The sequence below is a fragment of the Ranitomeya variabilis genome, chromosome 5 (assembly GCF_051348905.1).
Source record: "Ranitomeya variabilis isolate aRanVar5 chromosome 5, aRanVar5.hap1, whole genome shotgun sequence".
Classification (NCBI taxonomy): Eukaryota; Metazoa; Chordata; class Amphibia; order Anura; family Dendrobatidae; genus Ranitomeya; species Ranitomeya variabilis.
In genome coordinates, this window is record NC_135236.1 from 340,888,250 (window position 1) to 340,910,179 (window position 21,930).

The 21,930-nt window shown below is 41.2% G+C and overlaps 1 protein-coding gene across 1 annotated transcript in view; it reads right to left on the reverse strand.

Annotated features, from left to right (window-relative positions):
• The window catches only part of MUC19 (mucin 19, oligomeric), a 763,086-nt gene that overhangs the window by 15,543 nt on the left and 725,613 nt on the right, over positions 1-21,930 (reverse strand). Inside the window, exon 57 of the mRNA XM_077264813.1 lies at positions 14,222-14,261. Within this exon, the coding sequence (XP_077120928.1) occupies positions 14,222-14,261 (40 nt within the window). The remainder of the gene's footprint in view (positions 1-14,221; positions 14,262-21,930) is intronic.

Here is a 21,930-nt window from a genome sequence, read left to right on the forward strand (position 1 = left end):
GCTCCAGTGTCTGCAAGGCTCAGGATAATGAGCTTGCTCATGTAACAATCCTCCTCTCCAGTGCTGTACTTTGTCTTCCTCCTACCGACCAGGGAGTTCTTTAGGTAACTGTTCTTGGATGGGGCATAGTTTTGAGGGCCTTAAGTGCTCCAGGAGACTCCATGAGAAATTAAGTAGCAGTAAGTGTATTAAGTAGAGTGTACGGTGGGGGAAATAAGTATTTCATCCCTTGCTGATTTTGTAAGACGAAGACACGAACAGTCTATAATTTTAAGGGTAGGTTAAGACGCCTCCCTGCCGTCACTCCGGGCCTGTGCGTGTCAGGCACCGCTTCCTCTTGCTTCATTATCGTCCCCGGCACCTGCGCATTAAGGTTTTTTTTTCAGGCATGCGCAGTTGCGCTGCCCTTCGTACTTACAACGTAGGCGCCGGGGACGATAATGAAGCAAGAGGAGGCGGTGCCCAGTGCACACAGGTCCGGAGTGACGGCTGGGAGGCGTCTGGCTTAGGAAGAAAATACCTGCCTCCCTGGAGATTTCAGGGTATGAGGGGCGCATTTTATAAACGTTTATTTCAGCATGTGCAGGGAGCGCAACTAAAAGAGCCTGTTGTGAATTTGGATTCTGGGCTCCCCCGGTGGCTACTGGTGGAATTGAACTTGTGACATCATCTTCCCTGTTCACCTGTTCTGATTAGATCTGGGTGTCGCTATATAACCTGGCTTCTCTGTTAGATGCTTGCCGGTCAACAATGTTATCAGAAGCCTCTCTGTGCTTGTTCCTGCTCCCAGACATCTACTAGATAAGTTGGACATTCGTCCATGTTTTGTTTTTGTATTTTGGTTCCAGTTCACAGCTGCAGTTTCGTTACTGTGTCTGGAAAGCTCTTGTTGATCAGGAATTGCCACTCTGGTATTATGAGTTAATGCCAGAGTCCTAAAGTAATTTCTGGATGTGTTTTGTTAGGGTTTTCTACTGACCATGAAAGTATGCTTTCTGTCTTCTGCTATCTAGAAAGCGGACCTCAAATTTGCTAAAACTATTTTCCTGCTGCGTTTGTTATTTCTTCTAAAATCACCGCCAATATATGTGGGGGGCCTCTGTCTCCTTTTTTTGGGCATTTCTCTAGAGGTGAGTCAGGTCTTATATTTCCCTCTGCTAGCATTATTTAGTTCTCCGGCCGGCGCTGGGCATATAGGGATAAAAAGTAGGACATGCTACCTGGCTACTTCTAGATGATGCGGTAGGTTTAGTTCATGGTCAGTGCAGTTGCATCTTCCAAGAGCTTGTTCCTATAGAGGCTTATGCTAGTTCTCTGGCCATGGAGATCATGACAGTTTGACCGGCCCACTAAAGGGTTAAAATCCTTGGCTGAGAAAGGAGAGAAATAAGAAGTCTGCTGAGAGTTTTTTTTTTTTTCTTTCCTCTGTGCTCTTGATTGGATCACTTGCCGGTCTGTCTATGCTGCAGTCTTTCTTTTTTTTTCTCTCTCCTTATAATCTTTGAATGGCTTTGTGTTCACCTGTTAATAATGGATCTTCAGAGTGTAACTACAGGTTTGAATAATCTCACCACGAAAGTACAAAATTTGCAAGATTTTATTATTCATGCTCCGGTATCTGAGCCGAGAATTCCTTTGCCGGAATTCTTCTCAGGGAGTAGATCTAGCTTTCAGAATTTTAGAAATAATTGTAAGCTATTTTTGTCCCTGAAATCTCGTTCTGCTGGAGACCCTGCACAGCAGGTTGGGATTGTGATTTCCTTGCTCCGCGGCGACCCTCAAGACTGGGCTTTTGCATTGGCACCAGGGGATCCTGCGTTGCGCAATGTGGATGCGTTTTTTTTGGCCTTGGGCTTGCTGTATGAGGAACCTCATTTGGAACTTCAGGCAGAAAAAACTTTGATGTCCCTATCGCAGGGGCAAGATGAAGCTGAAATTTACTGCCAAAGATTCCGTAAATGGTCTGTGCTTACTCAGTGGAATGAGTGTGCCTTGGCGGCTACCTTCAGAGAGGGTCTCTCTGATGCCATTAAGGATGTTATGGTGGGGTTCCCTGTGCCTGCGGGTCTGAATGAGTCCATGACAATGGCCATTCAGATCGATAGGCGTCTGCGGGAGCGCAAACCAGTGCACCATCTGGCGGTGTCCACTGAGAAGACGCCAGAAAGCATGCAGTGTGATAGAATTCTGTCCAGAAGCGAGCGGCAGAATTTTAGACGGAAAAATGGGTTGTGTTTCTATTGTGGGGATTCTACTCATGTTATATCAGCATGCTCTAAGCGTACTAAAAAGCTTGATAAATCCGTTTCCATTGGCACTTTACAGTCTAAATTTATTTTGTCTGTGACCCTGATTTGCTCTTTGTCATCTATTACTACTGACGCCTATATCGACTCTGGCGCCGCTTTGAGTCTTATGGATTGGTCCTTTGCCAATCGTTGTGGGTATGATTTAGAGCCTTTGGAAACTCTTATTCCTCTGAAGGGGATTGACTCCACCCCATTGGCTAATAATAAACCACAATACTGGACACAAGTGACTATGTGTATTAATCCGGATCACCAGGAGACTATTCGTTTTCTAGTGCTGTATAATCTACATGAGGATTTGGTGCTGGGATTGCCATGGCTGCAGTCTCACAACCCAGTCCTTGACTGGAGAGCTATGTCTGTGTTGAGCTGGGGATGTAAGGGGACTCATGGGGACGTACCTTTGGTGTCCATTTCATCATCTATTCCCTCTGAAATCCCTGAGTTCCTGTCTGATTATCGTGACGTCTTTGATGAACCCAAGCTGGGTTCACTACCTCCGCACCGTGAGTGCGATTGTGCTATAGATTTAATTCCGGGTAGTAAATACCCAAAGGGTCGTTTATTTAATCTGTCTGTGCCTGAACATACTGCTATGCGAGAATATATAAAGGAGTCCTTGGAAAAGGGACATATTCGTCCATCGTCATCTCCCTTAGGAGCCGGTTTTTTCTTTGTGTCAAAAAAAGACGGCTCTTTGAGACCATGTATTGATTATCGGCTTTTGAATAAAATCACGGTTAAATATCAATACCCATTGCCGTTGCTGACTGATTTGTTTGCTCGCATAAAGGGGGCCAAGTGGTTCTCTAAGATTGATCTCCATGGGGCGTATAATTTGGTGCGGATCAGGCAGGGGGATGAGTGGAAAACCGCATTTAATACGCCCGAGGGCCACTTTGAGTATTTGGTGATGCCTTTTGGTCTTTCTAATGCCCCTTCAGTCTTCCAGTCCTTTATGCATGATATTTTCCGCGATTTTTTGGATAAATTTATGATAGTGTATCTGGATGATATTCTGATTTTTTCGGATGACTGGGACTCTCATGTCCGGCAAGTTAAGAGGGTTTTTCAGGTTTTGCGGTCTAATTCTCTGTGTGTCAAGGGTTCTAAGTGCGTTTTTGGGGTTCAGAGAATTTCCTTTTTGGGATATATTTTTTCTCCCTCTTCCATTGAGATGGATCCTGTCAAGGTTCAAGCTATTTGTGATTGGACGCAGCCCTCTTCTCTTAAAAGTCTTCAGAAATTTTTGGGCTTTGCCAACTTTTATCGTCGCTTTATTTCTGGTTTTTCGGATGTCGTTAAGCCATTGACCGATTTGACTAGACAGGGTGCTGATGTTGCTAATTGGTCCCCTGATGCTGTGGAGGCCTTTCAGGAGCTTAAGCGCTGTTTTTCTTCTGCCCCTGTGTTGCGTCAGCCTGATGTGACTCTTCCTTTTCAGGTTGAGGTCGACGCTTCTGAGATCGGAGCTGGGGCAGTGTTGTCGCAGAAAAGTTCTGACTGCGCCGTGATGAGGCCTTGTGCCTTCTTTTCCCGTAAATTTTCGCCCGCTGAGCGGAATTATGATGTTGGGAATCGGGAGCTTTTGGCCATGAAGTGGGCGTTTGAGGAGTGGCGCCATTGGCTCGAGGGGGCCAGACATCAGGTGGTGGTATTGACTGACCACAAAAATTTGATTTATCTTGAGACCGCCAGGCGCCTGAATCCTAGACAGGCGCGCTGGTCATTATTTTTTTCTCCAGACCTGCGGCGGGCCTTGCAGGAGTTTCAGGCGGATAGACCGGATCGTTGTCCGCCTGATAGGCTGTTTGTTCCTGATGATTGGACCAGTAAAGTCATCTCTGAGGTGCATTCTTCTGCGTTGGCAGGTCATCCTGGAATTTTTGGTACCAGGGATTTGGTGGCAAGATCCTTCTGGTGGCCTTCCCTGTCACGAGATGTGCGAGGCTTTGTGCAGTCTTGTGACGTTTGTGCTCGGGCCAAGCCTTGTTGTTCTCGGGCTAGTGGATTATTGTTGCCCTTGCCTATTCCTAAGAGGCCTTGGACACACATCTCGATGGATTTTATTTCAGATCTGCCTGTTTCTCAGAAGATGTCTGTCATCTGGGTGGTGTGTGACCGTTTTTCTAAGATGGTTCATTTGGTTCCCCTGCCCAAATTGCCTTCTTCTTCCGAGTTGGTGCCCCTGTTTTTTCAAAATGTTGTTCGTTTGCATGGTATTCCTGAGAATATCGTTTCTGACAGAGGAACCCAATTTGTGTCTAGATTTTGGCGGGCATTTTGTGCTAGGATGGGCATAGATTTGTCTTTTTCGTCTGCTTTTCACCCTCAGACTAATGGCCAGACCGAGCGGACTAATCAGACCCTGGAGACATATCTGAGGTGTTTTGTGTCTGCTGACCAGGATGATTGGGTTGCTTTTTTGCCATTGGCGGAGTTCGCCCTCAATAATCGGGCCAGCTCTGCCACCTTGGTTTCCCCGTTTTTCTGTAATTCGGGGTTCCATCCTCGATTTTCCTCCGGTCAGATGGAATCCTCGGATTGTCCTGGAGTGGATGCGGTGGTGGAGAGATTGCATCATATCTGGGGGCAGGTGATGGACAATTTAAAGTTGTCCCAGGAGAAGACTCAGCTTTTTGCCAACCGTCACCGTCGTGTTGGTCCTCGGCTTTGTGTTGGAGATTTGGTGTGGTTGTCTTCTCGTTTTGTCCCTATGAGGGTCTCATCTCCTAAGTTTAAGCCTCGGTTCATCGGTCCGTATAAAATATTGGAGATTCTTAACCCTGTTTCCTTCCGTTTGGACCTCCCTGCATCCTTTTCTATTCATAACGTTTTTCATCGGTCGTTATTGCGCAGGTATGAGGCACCGGTTGTGCCTTCCGTTGAGCCTCCTGCTCCGGTGTTGGTTGAGGGTGAGTTGGAGTACGTTGTGGAAAAAATCCTAGACTCCCGTGTTTCCAGACGGAGACTCCAGTATCTGGTCAAGTGGAAGGGATATGGCCAGGAGGATAATTCTTGGGTCACTGCATCTGATGTTCATGCCTCTGATCTGGTTCGTGCCTTTCATAGGGCCCATCCTGATCGCCCTGGTGGTTCTGGTGAGGGTTCGGTGCCCCCTCCTTGAGGGGGGGGTACTGTTGTGAATTTGGATTCTGGGCTCCCCCGGTGGCTACTGGTGGAATTGAACTTGTGACATCATCTTCCCTGTTCACCTGTTCTGATTAGATCTGGGTGTCGCTATATAACCTGGCTTCTCTGTTAGATGCTTGCCGGTCAACAATGTTATCAGAAGCCTCTCTGTGCTTGTTCCTGCTCCCAGACATCTACTAGATAAGTTGGACATTCGTCCATGTTTTGTTTTTGTATTTTGGTTCCAGTTCACAGCTGCAGTTTCGTTACTGTGTCTGGAAAGCTCTTGTTGATCAGGAATTGCCACTCTGGTATTATGAGTTAATGCCAGAGTCCTAAAGTAATTTCTGGATGTGTTTTGTTAGGGTTTTCTACTGACCATGAAAGTATGCTTTCTGTCTTCTGCTATCTAGAAAGCGGACCTCAAATTTGCTAAAACTATTTTCCTGCTGCGTTTGTTATTTCTTCTAAAATCACCGCCAATATATGTGGGGGGCCTCTGTCTCCTTTTTTTGGGCATTTCTCTAGAGGTGAGTCAGGTCTTATATTTCCCTCTGCTAGCATTATTTAGTTCTCCGGCCGGCGCTGGGCATATAGGGATAAAAAGTAGGACATGCTACCTGGCTACTTCTAGATGATGCGGTAGGTTTAGTTCATGGTCAGTGCAGTTGCATCTTCCAAGAGCTTGTTCCTATAGAGGCTTATGCTAGTTCTCTGGCCATGGAGATCATGACAAGAGCCACCTTGTCAGAATGCAGCATTTGTGCTGCACAAGGTGGCTCTTTCAGTTACAAACGCCTGAGGGGGGCGACAGGTTCCCTTTAAAGACCGCTGTCTTACATAGCCACCTTTATAAAAGACTCAAGTCTGCAGACTCAATTAATCAGTCAGACGCTAACCTCTACAACATGGGTAAGACCACAAAGCTTTCTAAGGATGTCAGGGACAAGATCATAGACCTGCACAAAGCTGGAATGGGCTACAAAACCATAAATAAGATGCTGGGTGAGAAGGAGACAATTGTTGGTGCAATAGTAAGACAATGGATGAAATACAAAATGACTGTCAATCGACATCGATCTGGGGCACCATGCAAAATCTCACCTAGGGGGCAGCTGGGACCACAGTCACCAAGAAAACAATTGATTAAAAAAAGCACATCCAGCCCATGAATGGCAGCGCTTCCCAGGACTCACATCCAAAGATGATATTTTATATTTTTTTATTTCATAACTAAAAATAGAAGAGATACAACGCGTTTCGGATACAGTATATATCCTTCTTCAGGTATCATAAAAACACAGTACAAATCCTACTAGTATAAAATTCAATTACACTTATATATAGTATCAAACCTTTTATCCGAGCCTCAGAAACTTGATATTGCAAACCACAACTGCATGTGATGACATATACATATATCACATGCAGTTGTGGTTTGCAATATGTGGGACGCACTGTACAGACACTGCGCTCCCGCATTAATGGCCACAGAAATAGAGCAAAAAACGGCTTTTTAAAACATAGTCTCTCAAGGCATCTGCTAATTAAACATAATAACATTTTTAACATAAAAGTAACTCCAGTGGAGCAGATACCCTCTGGAGTTGCAAACAGGAATGCTCTTTTAAACAGGAAAGAAAAGTTTTGGATATATCGTTTGGGAACATTATTTCCAAATCGATTGAATGATATCATAGAGAGAGTTTAAAGGTTGTTTTTTATTTATTTTTTTCTCTCTCTTTCTTGCATAAATGTTAACAAGGCTGTATCAATCAGTGGGTGTTTTCCTGAACTTGGTCCACACAAATCAAGTTTCTGAGGCTGGGATAAAAGGTTTGATACTATATATAAGTGTAATTGAATTTTATACTAGTAGGATTTGTACTGTGTTTTTATGATACCTGAAGAAGGATATATACTGTATCCGAAACGTGTTGTATCTCTTCTATTTCTAGTTATGAAATAAAAAAATATAAAATATCATCTTTGGATGTGAGTCCTGGGAAGCGCTGCCATTCATGGGCTGGATGTGCTTTTCTTGAATTACTCATCCTGTGTGAGCCTTACTCTGTCTCTTTCCCTTGGATCCACCCGAGGCAAGCTGCAAGCCCTGTATATTGAAAAGTATCTCAGAGCCATTTTAGTCTTTTATTAGGTGAGTGCATAAAATTGTGCACCCTTTAAAGACTATAATATTGTGTTTACGCACTTAGGGCGCCGCGATTTGTCTGTTCTTCTCTCCCAAACAGGGTTTTTTTGTTTACAAGAAAACAATTGGTAACACATTATGCCGTAAAGGTTTAAATTCCTGCAGTGCCCACAAGGTCCTCCTGCTCAAGAATGCACATGTGCAGGCCCATCTGAAGTTTTCCAATGAACACCTGGATGATTCTGTGAGTGATTGACAGAAGGTGCTGTGATCAGATGAGACAAAAATTGAGGACTTTGGCATTAACTCAACTCGCTGTGTTTGTAGGAAGAGAACTGCTGCCTATGACCCAAAGAACACTGTCCCCACTGTCAAGCATGGAGGTGGAAACATTGTTTTAGGGATGTATCTCTGCTAAGGACACAGGACTACTTCACCGCATCAAGGGGAGAATGGATGGAGCCATGCACCATAAAATCGTGAATGCCAACCTCCTTCCCTCCACCAGGATATTGAAAATGGGTCGTGGCTGGGTCTTCCATCAAGACAATGACCCAAAACAAACAGCCAAGACAACAAAGGAGTGGCTCAAAAAGAAGCATGTCTCCAGACCTTAATCCCATAGAAAAGTTATGGAGGGAGTTGAAGCTCTGAGTTGCCAAGCAACAGCCTCCAAACCTAAATAACTTACAGATGATCTGCAAAGAGGAGTGAACCAAAATTCCTTCTGACATGTGCAAACCTCATCATCAACTACAAAAAACGTCTGACTGCTGTGCTTGCAAAACAGGGGTTTTGCCACCAAGACTTGCTTGCCAGAGGGACCAAATACTTATTTCTCACTGTAAAATGCAAATAAATTTATACAATTTATGCAATGTGATTTTCTGGATTTTATTTTTGATATTCTATCTCTCAATGTTAAAATTAACCTAAGTGGGCAAACTTACAAAATCAGCAAGGGATCAAATACTTATTTCCCCCACTGTATGTGTATATACACTGTGTTTGTTACGTGTGATTTTCCGTGTGTAAATGAGTGTATATGGCTATTTACATGTATTCTTGTATGTGTGATATTTTAAGGAGTTACGGACACATTGTGGTTTTTCAGGAAAGGCTTATGCTGCAGTTTTCCTTGGGGACCTAATTATGATGTAAAGTATAGAGATGCATCAATCCCCATTCACATGATGTTTTCCCTCCATATTTAGCATGCATGTAGGACCAGTTCTACCTTTTCTGCTGCCTCTGGAAAAATTGAAATGGTGCCCCTGCCTACTGTGCTATATAAACCTGCAGTGAATCAACGCAATTCGGTCAATGTTTGCTTTTATGGTATTCATTGTATGGTAAATGTGAATTGTGAATATGATTTTCCAGGTCAGGACAATTACAGCGTTGTCAAACTTTCATAATTTTTTTTCTTTTTTGCAAATAAAAAAGGTTTGATTTGTGATGCCATTTGTCAAGAATTTTATACAGGAGCTGGGGAGCAGAAAAGCGCAATACGGTCTTACCCAGCAAAAACAATATAAATTATAAATTAATAGAGTTGTGCTAGTCTGGTAAAGTTGTATATACACAATAAAGAAGCATGAATATCCAGCTGCTGGAGATCCGCAGATCATCCGACCTGTATTATAGATATGGGAGAAATTTGTTGGTTTTCCATGCTGCTGATAAATAGATAATAAGGTCCTGGACTAGGAACTGTATTTAATGTGGTTTTTAATTGATTTATAGGGGTTGAATTCAAATAATGGCACCAAGAAGCACATTGTATGTCAAAGTTCATTCATTATCGTTTGTTCACTAAACAAAACTTTTTCGGAAGAAGTCTGAGCGCCGAAACACGCGTTGGGGATGGTGGGCATCACAGGGCTCCAGGCACTTCCAAGGTAATTATTATGGTCTTATTCAGACACTTCTTGCTCGACTCTTTCTAGATGTGGCACACAGCCCTTTTGGAGACTGGTTCTCTTCGCTTAAGATTCTATATTATAAAATTACTTTCAATACTTATAATATGTATGTGTAAATTATTGAGCAACTTACTTAATTTTTATATACCTGCTGGTGCCTGGTGCTTATCGTGATCCCAGATAGGTTGGCTTACCTCTGTCACATTCCTTTATAATCTTACTTTATGTAATTGTTTAAAATAAAGCTTTGATACTTTTACACTTATTGATTCCTGGTGGTGCATGTCCTCTATATGATTTTCAAAATTTTTTAATTGTATGAACATTATAAAATCAACCAAAAGAAAGTTCCAAAGAAATATGCTTGACATTTGCATATGGTGTAAATAATAATTATATATAAATAAATGCGTTTAAATAGATAGAAAGTAATACAAATTTTATTTAAAATATGTAAGGAATTGAATTTGAACTTGTGTTTTTTGTTAATTGGTGTCGGAGAGTAGGTTTATTGAGTGAGCCATGTAGAATGAATGTGGAATGAATTTCTAAAAAATTGTGAAGGGTTTAACGGATAGATTAGAAAATATATAGTATTTTAATACATATTTTATAATATATAATATGTATATTCAATCGCAGCGGTGGGGGAATTCCAAAGATCACTATAGTACAATGAAAGGGACTTTCCCGCTAACCTACTTTCTAACGCATACATCACACACTCAGTCTTTTGAACAACTATTGTTTCTTCTCTTTAATAATTTTCTTTCTCATTGTATAATTATATATATTATTGAATTTAAATTAATTATCTTTATGATGTAATTCAATATTATAATATACTGTACTATTTTATATCTCAAAATAGTATACATATTTTTTCTATCCACTAATCCCTTTAAGATCCTTTAGAAAGTCATTTCACATTCATTCTGTACATGGCTCACTCAATAAACCCATTCTCCCACACCAGTACATGAAAATCACAAGTTCAAATCCGATTCCATGTATTATTTTAAATACATTTTTTAGTATTTTTTTATCTATTGAAACACATCTATTTATATCTAATAATTATTTACACTATATGCAAATATCAAGCATACAGTTATATGAAAAAGTTTGGGCACCCCTATTAATCTTAAGCTTAATGTTTTATAAAAATTGTTTTTTTGCAACAGCTATTTCAGTTTCATATATCTAATAACTGTTAGACACAGTAATGTTTCTGCCTTGAAATGAGGTTTATTGTACTAACAGAAAATGTGCAGTCTGCATTCAAACAAAATTTGATAGGTACATAAGTATGGGCACCCTTATCATTTTCTTGTTTTAAATACTCCTACCTACTTTTTACTGACTTACTAAAGCACTTTTTTTGGTTTTGTAACCTCATTGAGCTTTGAACTTCATAGCCTGGTGTATGCAATCATGAGAAAAGCTACTTAAAGTGGCCACTTGCAAGTTGTTCTCCTGTTTGAATCTACTCTGAAGAGTGGCATCATGGGCTCCTCAAAACAACTGTCAAATGATCTGAATACAAAGATTATTCAACATAGTTGTTCAGGGGAAGGATACAAAAAGCTGTCTCAGAGATTTAACCTGTCAATTTCCACTGTGAGGAACCTAGTAAGGAAATGGAAGAACGCAGGTACAGTTCTTGTTAAGGCCAGAAGTGGCAGGCCAAGAAAAACATCAGAAAGGCAGAGAAGAAGAATGGTGAGATCAGTCAAGGACAATCCTCAGACCACCTCCAGAGAGCTGCAGCATCAACTTGCTGCAGATGGTGTCACTGTGCATCGGTCAACTATACAACGCACTTTGCACAAGGAGAAGCTGTATGGGAGAGTGATGCGAAAGAAGCCGTTTCTGCAAGCACGCCACAAACAGAGTCGGCTGAGGTATGCAAAAGCACATTTGGAGAAGCCAATTTCTTTTTGGAAGAAGGTCCTGTGGACTGATGAAACCAAGATTGAGTTGTTTGGTCATACAAAAAGGCGTTATGCATGGCGGCAATTCCCAGAAAAACACTTGCTACCCACAGTAAAATTTGGTGGAGGTTCCATCATGCTTTGGGGCTGTGTGGCCAATGCTGGCACCGGGAATCTTGTTAAAGTTGAGGGACGCCTGGATTCCTCTCAGTATCAGCAGATTCTTGACAATAATGTTCATGAATCAGTGACAAAGTTGAAGTTACGCAGGGGATGGATCTTTCAGCAAGTCAATGATCCAAAACACCGCTCCAAATCTACTCAGGCATTCATGCAGAGGAACAATTACATTGTTCTGGAATGGCCATCCCAGTCCATAGACCTGAATATCATTGAACATCTGTGGGATGATTTGAAGAGGGCTGTCCATACTCGGTGACCATCAAACTTAACTGAACTGGAATTGTTTTGTAAAGAGGAATGGTCAAAAATACCTTCATCCAGGATCCAGGAACTCATTAACAGTGACAGGAAGCGACTAGAGGCTGTTATTTTTGCAAAAGGAGGATCTACTAAATATTAATGTCACTTTTCTGGTGAGGTGCCCATACTTATGCACCTGTCAAATTTTGTTTGAATGCAGATTGCACATTTTCTGTTAGTAGAATAAACCTCATTTCAAGGCAGAAACATTACTGTGTCCAACAGTTATTAGATATATGAAACTGAAATAGCTGTTGCAAAAAAAACAATTTTTAGAAAACATTAAGCTTAAGATTAATAGGGGTGCCCAAACTTTTTCATATAACTGTATTTCTTTAGAACTTTAATTTGGTTGGTTTTTATGGTGTTCATACAATGAAAAAATATTGTTCAGTGCACAAATTCATATATATTTTTTTAAATAAAATTTTTATTTTTTTCTATCTATTTAAACACAAATTTATCTACTATATAATCATTTAATTCTGTCTGTTTGTCTGTAATGGAAATCCCGCGTGGCTGACTGGTCACCACATAGTTCACTTACGTTTACTGAACAAGTTCTGTCAGTTACAGTGCCATGCAGTTCAGTCATGTTTACTGAACATGTTCTGTCAGTCACAGTGCCACATAGTTCACTCACGTTTACTGAACAAGTTCTGTCAGTCACAGTGCCACTTAGTTCAGTCACGTTTACTGAACAAGTTCTGTCAGTCACAGTGCCATGTAGTTCAGTCATGTTTACTGAACAAGTTCTGTCAGTCACAGTGCCACATAGTTCAGTCATGTTTACTGGACAAGTTCTGTCAGTCACAGTGTCACGTAGTTCAGTCACATTTACTGAACAAGTTCTGTCAGTCACAGTGAGACATAGTTCACTCATGTTTACTGAATAAGTTCTGTCAGTCACAGTGCCACGTAGTTCAGTCACGTTTACTGAACAAGTTCTGTCAGTCACAGTGCCATGTAGTTCAGTCATGTTTACTGAACAAGTTCTGTCAGTCAGGCTACGTTCACATTAGCGTTAAGCTAATGTGCGTCGGGTTTGCGTCGGCGAACACGTTCAGTCAGTCAATGTGGTGTACAGAAATATTTTGGGTTGATATTGTTAACAAATATATTATAGTGTCGATGTACTTCTTTCGTCCGATGATTTATTTAAATATAGCTAGATATTCATGTAATGGTTTATATATTTTGATGATCTGTTTAATAATTTCGTTCAGTTGTATTAAGTTCTATGAGCAATAAAATTTAATGATAATGTATATATTTTACCCTATATATTTTACCCTATTCTACTCCTATAAATCTGTCTGACTGTGTCATGTATCTAAATGGGGTTATTAGAGATAAACTTGGCACACACGTCGTGAGATGCAGTGAAGATTTAATATAAACAAAGTACATACAGTAGATGTTTCGTTAACTTTCAGACCTTCATCAATGTACCTCACTTTGAGATTACAGTTTTTTGGGGGTCACAAAGGGTAAAATACCCCACTTGTAATAAGACAGCAGTCTTAGGTAAGACCGTGACAGGCGCCAATGACAGAGGTAACGGACACGGCATCCACCACTAGTCCAGTGCGTACTTTGTTTATATTAAATCTTCACTGCATCTCACGACGTGTGTGCCAAGTTTATCTCTAATATTGTACGGCTTGGGCACCTACTTAAGCACCACGACCATAGTAGTGCCTACGGACTTCTTTCTAAATGGGGTTATATCCTGAGGAAGAAGTGTATGTACTTTGAAAAGCAAGGATTAAAAACCACATTAAATAAAAAGAAAATAAGTAAAAGTTCCTTGTTCTTTACCTTATCATTTACTCATCAGAAAATCCACAATTTCACCTATATCCATTTTTTGAGAATTGTAACATGTTGATTGTTCCGTCCATACAACTACACGAGGGCTTGCTTTTTGCGTAGTCATCTGATGTTTTTATGGAAACCAATTTGAGGTATATACAACATTGTAATTGCTTTTTACTGCATGTTTTAAGAAGGTAAGATGACCAGAAAAAGCAGTTCTTACAATTTTTTTTCTTGGTTAATAAGCATTATATTTTGATCATTTCGATAGACCGAACTTTTATGGATGTGGCCCTATCAAATATAAATATATATTTTTTCTTTATTTATTTTTAATGAGGAAATACATCACCAGAACCATCATCACTAAATGAATAAATCAACATTTTAAGTCCCAAAGTTTGTAAAAATTTTAAGATAGAAAACCAACACAAAGGCCCCATATATATCTAATGCAGTTTTACTTACAAGTATAACAACATCTATTTCCATCATAAATTCTTCTATCCTATAAACATAAAGGAGAACATTAAAAGAAAGAGAAAATACTTTTTAAATTAAGTTTTTTAAATAAATTTTGATTCAGTTGATCTTTATAAAGGTGGGCGATAATAACAGATATGACCAACATAACAGACTACTCAATCATTACAGGCTACTCATTTTTTCCTAAATACCTGATCAACACATTTGTCAAATTATGCAGTAAAACAGTAGTAGGGAAGATATTAAATCACTACATATAATTCAAGTTTGCTGTTTAAGACTGGCTAATAACCTTATAGCTAATGGTAATAGGTAATGGCAATGTTAACTACTTGGTCAACATTCAGCTGTCAACAACTAAAAATACAAAAACCAAAAAATGGAACATGAATAAACTTAGAAGTGGAGAACAGAGCGCACAACACAGTGGCTTGTGAATAAATCCTCCAGGTGATATTGGATCCAGTCAGAAAAACATGTAAGGTGGGCTGCACTGTTGGAGTTAAATTGATTTTTCAACAATGATGATGAAAAGTTTTTTATTCACAATGGGTTTAAACATCATACCCGCATCATTATGAACTTAAAAAAAACAAACAAATGTCACACATTTGGTTTCCATACTTGATAAAGATGCTGGTACGATGTTGAAATATGTTGTGAATAAAAAACCTTTTTAGAATCATTTTTGAAGAATCAATTTACTCTAGCAGCGCAGCCTATCTTATGCGTTTTGCTCAACTGGATACAAAAAATATAACTTAACACATTTATTTTATTACTTTATCAATTTTTCATATAACATTTATCAGAACAGATATTAAAGCCATATTTTGCTTTAAAAGCTAGAAATGCCATTTGTAGAATCTATAGAAGTGGGATTCCATTCAGTTAAGTGGGTTTTCCACTTCTTTTATCCTGATGTCCTATCCCAGGGATAGATTAACCATATTAGATTGATGAGGGTCCACTTTACAGGGGTAACAAAGTAGTACACCAAATGAAAAGAAGAAAAACCTCTATAAAATAACATTTATTATTTATCAAAAGGGAGAGAGAACGTGCTTGGTGATACTTGGTTATCACTCAAGTATCAAGGTGCTTGGATGTACTCATTACATTTTATGCATCACATTTGTGGCACCTGTTACACAGCCAATAAGCATGCGGGGATTGCCTGCACATCACTGTAATGCCGCAGCCATCTTGATTGTGGCATTAATGTGATTGGCTGGCTGTGTGACATCAGGGGTTATAAAAGAACAGGTGCCTTCCGGCTCAGCACACTGACACCATTACACAACTCTGTAACACTTCATATTGGAGGGGGAGAGTGCTTGTCAAGGCCTGTGTGTGCCCAATATAACAAATCAGAGGCCTGTAGTGTTGATTCTGGTGCTGAAGCTGAGCCATCATACTAACAGCCTTTCTATGTGCTAATCTTTTGCTTTGCTGTTTTTAGCACATACATTCTCCATTTCGTATGAGTAGAGAGAGTGGACTAATGCAATCAGTAGACAGGGATTAGGGCTGTGCAGTGCATTGCCAAATATATAACTGCAGTTTTTTTGGGGGGTGAAAAAGTATAATATATTTTGAACTATCAAATATTACGTGCTTGTGTTATTATTTTGCAATTGTTAAAAAATTTCCCACCTATGCATTTTTCTGTGTCTGGATTAAACATTTTGTATATATAACACTCCAAAAAATCATTTAAAAATGTTGCATTGTTAAATTTGGCACCCATACAGCATTACATGGTCTGGGGTCCACTACTCTGACTGGAAGCACTTCCATTCTGAGTGGTGGACACCGCAGATCAGCACCTGGAGCTGCAGCAGTGATAGAAATGACAACTTTTTTTCTGGATTTTGACACTGTCAATAAATGTTTTTGTTGAATACACCAAAGTGCCACATTTTTTACAATATTGATGATGTATTTGGTATCCTACTTGTGCACCACTTCTGTTCCAGAAGTGTCTTGTCTCTTTTCATAAAAAAAAACAAAACTGCAGGCTTAAATTTCTCAGCCATACAGTATTATGCGGTATGGGGAACATGTCTGTGATATGTAACACTCCAAAAGAGAGTTTAAAAATGTTTTTGGTTTAAATTTCTCACCCATACAGTATTACTTTCTTTCTGTTATATTACAGTTTTGTAAAACTCTAAGAAGCACTTTGAATGGTGCAGGTGACCCATTTTTTTTTATTAAAAATAAACTTGGTTTCAAGAGACCTAGCAATTACAATATGCATAAGGTGTGCGATAAGGGACAGGGAAGTGGAGTGCCGATGATGGTGCACACAGATGCGGAGGACATAGTGCAGGTGCAACTACGCCTTTTGCTGCAGCACAAGAAACATGCCCATCAATGACACATAGGTTCCTGTCCTACTTTGCAGGGAGGCATGATACACCACTTCTGAAGCCAGAGCAGTGCGAACAGGTGGTTGGTTGGATAGCAGGCTTGGAAACACTACCCAGGCTTGCACATGGTCCACTCTCACCAGCTTTCAGTCTGAATCACTTAATTCTCTGCCTGATCATCCTTCCTCCCACCATGTTGAGTCCTAAGAGACTAGTGATCCCCTACTAGGACACTCCGAAAAGGTCTTTACAGCAACATTTCTTGATTGTGGCCTCTCAACCTGCGTGCTCCAAGAGGGACATGAAGGCATGCTGTTTAGCGACTTAGAGCAGCCACGGCCACAAGAAGATGACGGTGGGGAAGGGCAACTTTTGGCTAAGGAGGAAGATGATGATGAGACATAGTTGCCGCTAAGTCTTGCTGTTAAGTTACAGGTGTGATGAGACACAGTTGTCAATAAGTTAGCATGTTGTTGTCAAGTCACCAAGTGTGGAGGACCAGGGTGCAGAGGTGAAAGATGAGGTGGTGGATGACAAAGTCAGTGACCCAACCTGGGAAGCTGGCATGCAGAACAAGGCCAGCAGCCCTGAGGCAAAACATTGGCACAGATACATCCTGCCCTGCACCTATCCTTGCACATTCTGACATACCATCATCAGGCAATTCTAAATCTTTGTCTCAGCGCAGCATTCAGCTGTCCCTACCCCAGGCCTCAGAATGAAAGAGAAAGTTTGCAGCTCAGGCATGGGTACAAAGGCTAAGCGGACACATTTACAGGCTGCTTACGGTGGAAATGTTGCTGTTTTGGCTGGTTGACATGGAGATTTTCCACTGTCTCATGGCAGCAGCCATCTCTCGGTACTCTGTACCCAGCTGCCACTTTTTCTCCTGGTGTGGCATGCCAGCCTTGCACCAGCATGTGTCCATGAAAATCACCAATACCCTCACCAGTGCTCTTACTGGAATTGTTCACTTAACGACCGACATGTGGACAGGCACTTGTGACCAGGGACACCACATTTCTCTGATGGCACACTGGGTGAACATTGTGGAGGCTGGGGCCTAGTCACACCCTGGCATGGCACATGTGCTCCCGATGCCAATGATTGCTGGTCCTACCTCAATCAGGGTTTCCTCCTACTCCTACAGAAGTTCCTACCCCCCTCCTGCTCCTCCTCATACTCCATCTCCGAAATGCTATCTCAGAGCAAGTCATCCACATTCGCGAGAAGCTGGAAGCTCTGCAGCACTGCCTCAGCGAAGCGGCAACAGGCTCTGCTGACCCTACTTTGTCTAGAAGACAAACTGGACACTGCGGCAGAGTTACTTAAAGGAATAACAGACCAGACAGAGCTGTGTTTTTTGTCATTGAGCCTCCAACCACGCATGGTCGTGTGTGATAATTGGTGTTACGTGGTGGCAGCTGTGAAGCTTGGCAAGCACACGTACCATGCTTTGTATATGTGCTCAACTTGGCAGTTCAGCGGATTCTGAAAACATACACAGATTTGCCAGAGCTACTGGCCAAAGTATGCTGCGTCAGCACCTATTCCCGCAAGACTGCTACTATGATGCCATAGTCAGGGCAAAGATCCCGTTTCTGTGCCTACTTAAACAGTCGCGGCTCACAATTAAATATGAAGCTTTGCATGCAGACCAAGTGTGGATGGAGGAAGACATAACTCAGAGAGATTGTAGCCAGTGCAGCCTCATCTTATCTTCTCAGTGTGGATTCAGTAACAATGAGGAGATGGACACCGAGGAGCAGGAATAGGTGGAACAGGAGCTGGTGGCTAGTGCAACAGAGGCTAGTAGCCACATAACCTTCATCCCGTCACTCCTTCGTGGATGAGCTGTGGATAGAAATGAGGAGGAAAAGAGGGAGGAGGAGGCAATGGAGTGTCGTCATCATGGTGGAGACAGGGAAGTGTTGGCTGTATGGAGCTTGGCACATATGGCCGACTTTACACACTGCTGTATTTCCATGATCCTCACGTTACATTCATCTTGGCCAAAAAAAGTACAGGTTGTTCATCCTGCTAGACCCAAATGACAAGGAGAACTTTGCATCTCTTCCTTGTGAGGTAGAGAGGTCTTCTAAAATGGTTCGATACTAAAAAGCCATTGTGTAAAATATGTTGAAAAAATTTCCTTCAGACAATGCTAGCAGCAGGGGGCAAGCTTCTTTGCCTAACCAAAAAGGAGGAGAAGCCAGAGACAAACACAGCAGAGGCAGGGGTATGCTTTTAAAAAGTGTGGGACAATATAATGACACCATCCCAGACATCAGGGCCACATGATCTGGTATTTTTGACAAGGAGTGAAAAGTTTTTCAAGACAGTCAACCAAACCAGAGTACTCACTAACTCTTCTGCGACCATCAGGTATTGGGTTTCAAAGCTGGACACCTGGCATGAGCTGTCCCTCTATGCCTTGGATGTATTGGGATGCCCTGCCACTAACATCTTGTCTGAGCAGATTTTTTAGTACCACAATGGGGTCATAACAGACAGATGCATTCATCTGTCAACAGAAAGTGCTGACGGGCTCACTCTGATAAGAATGAATAAAGCCTAGCTTAGGCTCACATTTTACACACCAACAGATGATAGCAGCACATAAAGTATTTTTAATGTTCTATATTCGAATGAGGTGCGCTAGTTGTTGCCTTCTAGGGTCTATGGATGACCCTACTTATAATTTGTTCCTGGCTTTGCACTTCATGCAAAGCCTTTATGAGTATGGGAATACCACAAATATACTTTGTTCACAATATTTGAATGAGGCAATACAGTTTGTGCCTTCAAGGGTGTATGGATGACTCTGCTTGTAATGTTTGGCAGGATTTGCACTTAATGCATAGCCTTTATGAGTCTAGGAGTACTAATACATGACAATTTGAACAGAATGTGTATGAAGCCTTCCTTTATGCCTAATACAGGGTGCATCTGAGTCCCTCTGAGTCGATATTTTGCAGGTCTTGCTTTCTTCATAAATTAAACTGAAATTTCCAATTTTTTAAAATAAAAAATCAATTTTGGTTTTCTTTAATTATAATTTTTTAATCCTTTTAAAATGTTGTCTTATATACAAGTGATTGTACAGGAAAACATGTTTCTTAACATTTTAATTCCTGTAAAATACAATTTCTCGTTGGTATTGAATGATTTATTGTCACGCCGTAAAGTGGAGTAAAAGTGTGACAACATTGTTTTCAGCAGTGATCTGTGTTATGATCTGGTGGCCTAGGAGCAGCATGAGACGTACTTTGGAGAAGGTGGTACCTGTACTGACCGCAGACCCTGAACTTAACACCACAACTAGAAGTAGCCGTGGAATGTACCTAACACATTCCCTAGACATCTCGACACAGCCGGAGGACTAATTATTCCTAAAGATAGAAAAGGGAAAACTATCTTGCCTCAGAGAAAATCCCCAAAGGATAGACAGCCCCCCACAAATATTGACTGTGAGAGGAGAGGGAAATAACATACGCAGACTGAAAACAGGATTTAGCAAAGGAGGCCACTCTAGCTAAATAGGAAGGATAGGACAGAGTACTATGCGGTCAGTATTAAAACACTAGAAAATATCCACCACAGAAAACACAAAAATCTCCACATCTAACTAAAGACATGGCGGGTATATCTGCATCTCCAGAGATACCAGCTTGGCTGAGCAAATCCTTATACAGACCAAGCTGGACAAGACAAAACATGGAAAAGCACTGAATGATAAGGCCCACAGCATGTGGACTGCAAAAAACAAAGCCAGAACTTATCTTTGATGAAATGAACAGCAAAGCAAGAGAGACCAGGCAGGGAAGTGAATCCTCCAGGCAACAATGGACAACTGGCACTGACTAAAGGGTAAAGCAAGACTAAATAGCCCAGTCAGAATTGCAATAAGTGGACACACCTGATGAATGCTGCGATCCAAAGACAGCAGCGCTGCCACTTATAACCACCGGAGGGAGCCCAAGAGCAGAATTAACAACAGATCTGGGAGTCAGAGATGATTCTGGGGTCTTCCCCATGCTTTTCTCTTTCCATTCAGCTCTTTTCCCATCCATTTCAACATTTTCACTGCCCCCCAGACCTCATTGTAGAATCTACCAGAAAAAAAGCTTGGATTTCCTATGCACTTCCATTATACTCGTTATTCGAAATGAGCATTCGAGTATTAGTAATTGCTCCTTTCGAGAAAAAGGCACCCAAGCATTTTTGTGCTCGCTCATCTTTATTTATCAGATAAAACATCTAAACAATGTTATATAAAGGGAAAAATATCTGCTACAGCTGCTCTGACTTGATCAGTGCGAGGCGGTGAATGCACCACATTGGTGAGGAGACTATAGGTTTTTCTTACATGTTATATGAAAATATAGGGAGGGTCAAGACACAGTAAAAATGTTTCAGCTGCCACAAATAATTAGAAAATAATTTTAGGAGAATGAGGGGGGTTATTACCCTCACTGACCCTACCTGGCACCCTAGGAAGTGATTATGGTGCCCCCGCTCAATGTGGACTAGCCCAAAGCGACCCTATTGTGGCCTCCCTTAAAGCCAAACCATCACCATACACCCATCGATCAGCTATATTCAGCTATTAGATGTAACCTGTGCATGGAACAGAAGACCACAGCTCCATCACACTGTCTAGTGGCCATTGCTCAGTACTACATTTCAACTACTATTATTAAAAGATACCCAATGGCTTTTATTGTGGACACATATGCCAAAACTGTATCCTGTTATTTATTTTTTTGTCTTCTTGTGATTGTCTTTGCACATTGTTTTTTTCTGAAAGAAAAACATACATCACATAAATGGTAAAAATTGGTGTCAATGCAGCCTTTCCAACAATTCCAGGTGTCATAGACATAAGGTTTATAAAACTTAGTGAAACATTTGTAGCATAGGATGATTTGTGAAACAGTATAAATTATAGAAAGCCTATAAAGAAGAATATATGGGGAAAAATGATTACAATAAAATTAAACTTGTTCTACCAGATTGCAGTAGATATAATTCTAAAGGTACCTTCACACGAAACGACGCTGCAGCGATAGCGACAATAATGCCGATCGCTGCAGCGTCGCTGTTTGATCACTGGAGAGCTGTCACACAGACCGCTCTCCAGCGACCAACGATGCCGAGGTCCCCGGGTAACCAGGGTAAACATCGGGTTACTAAGCGCAGGGCCGCGCTTAGTAACCCGATGTTTACCCTGGTTACCAGCGTAAAATGTAAAAAAAACAAACAGCACATACTTACATTCGCGTCCCCCGGCGTCCGCTTCCCTGCACTGACTGA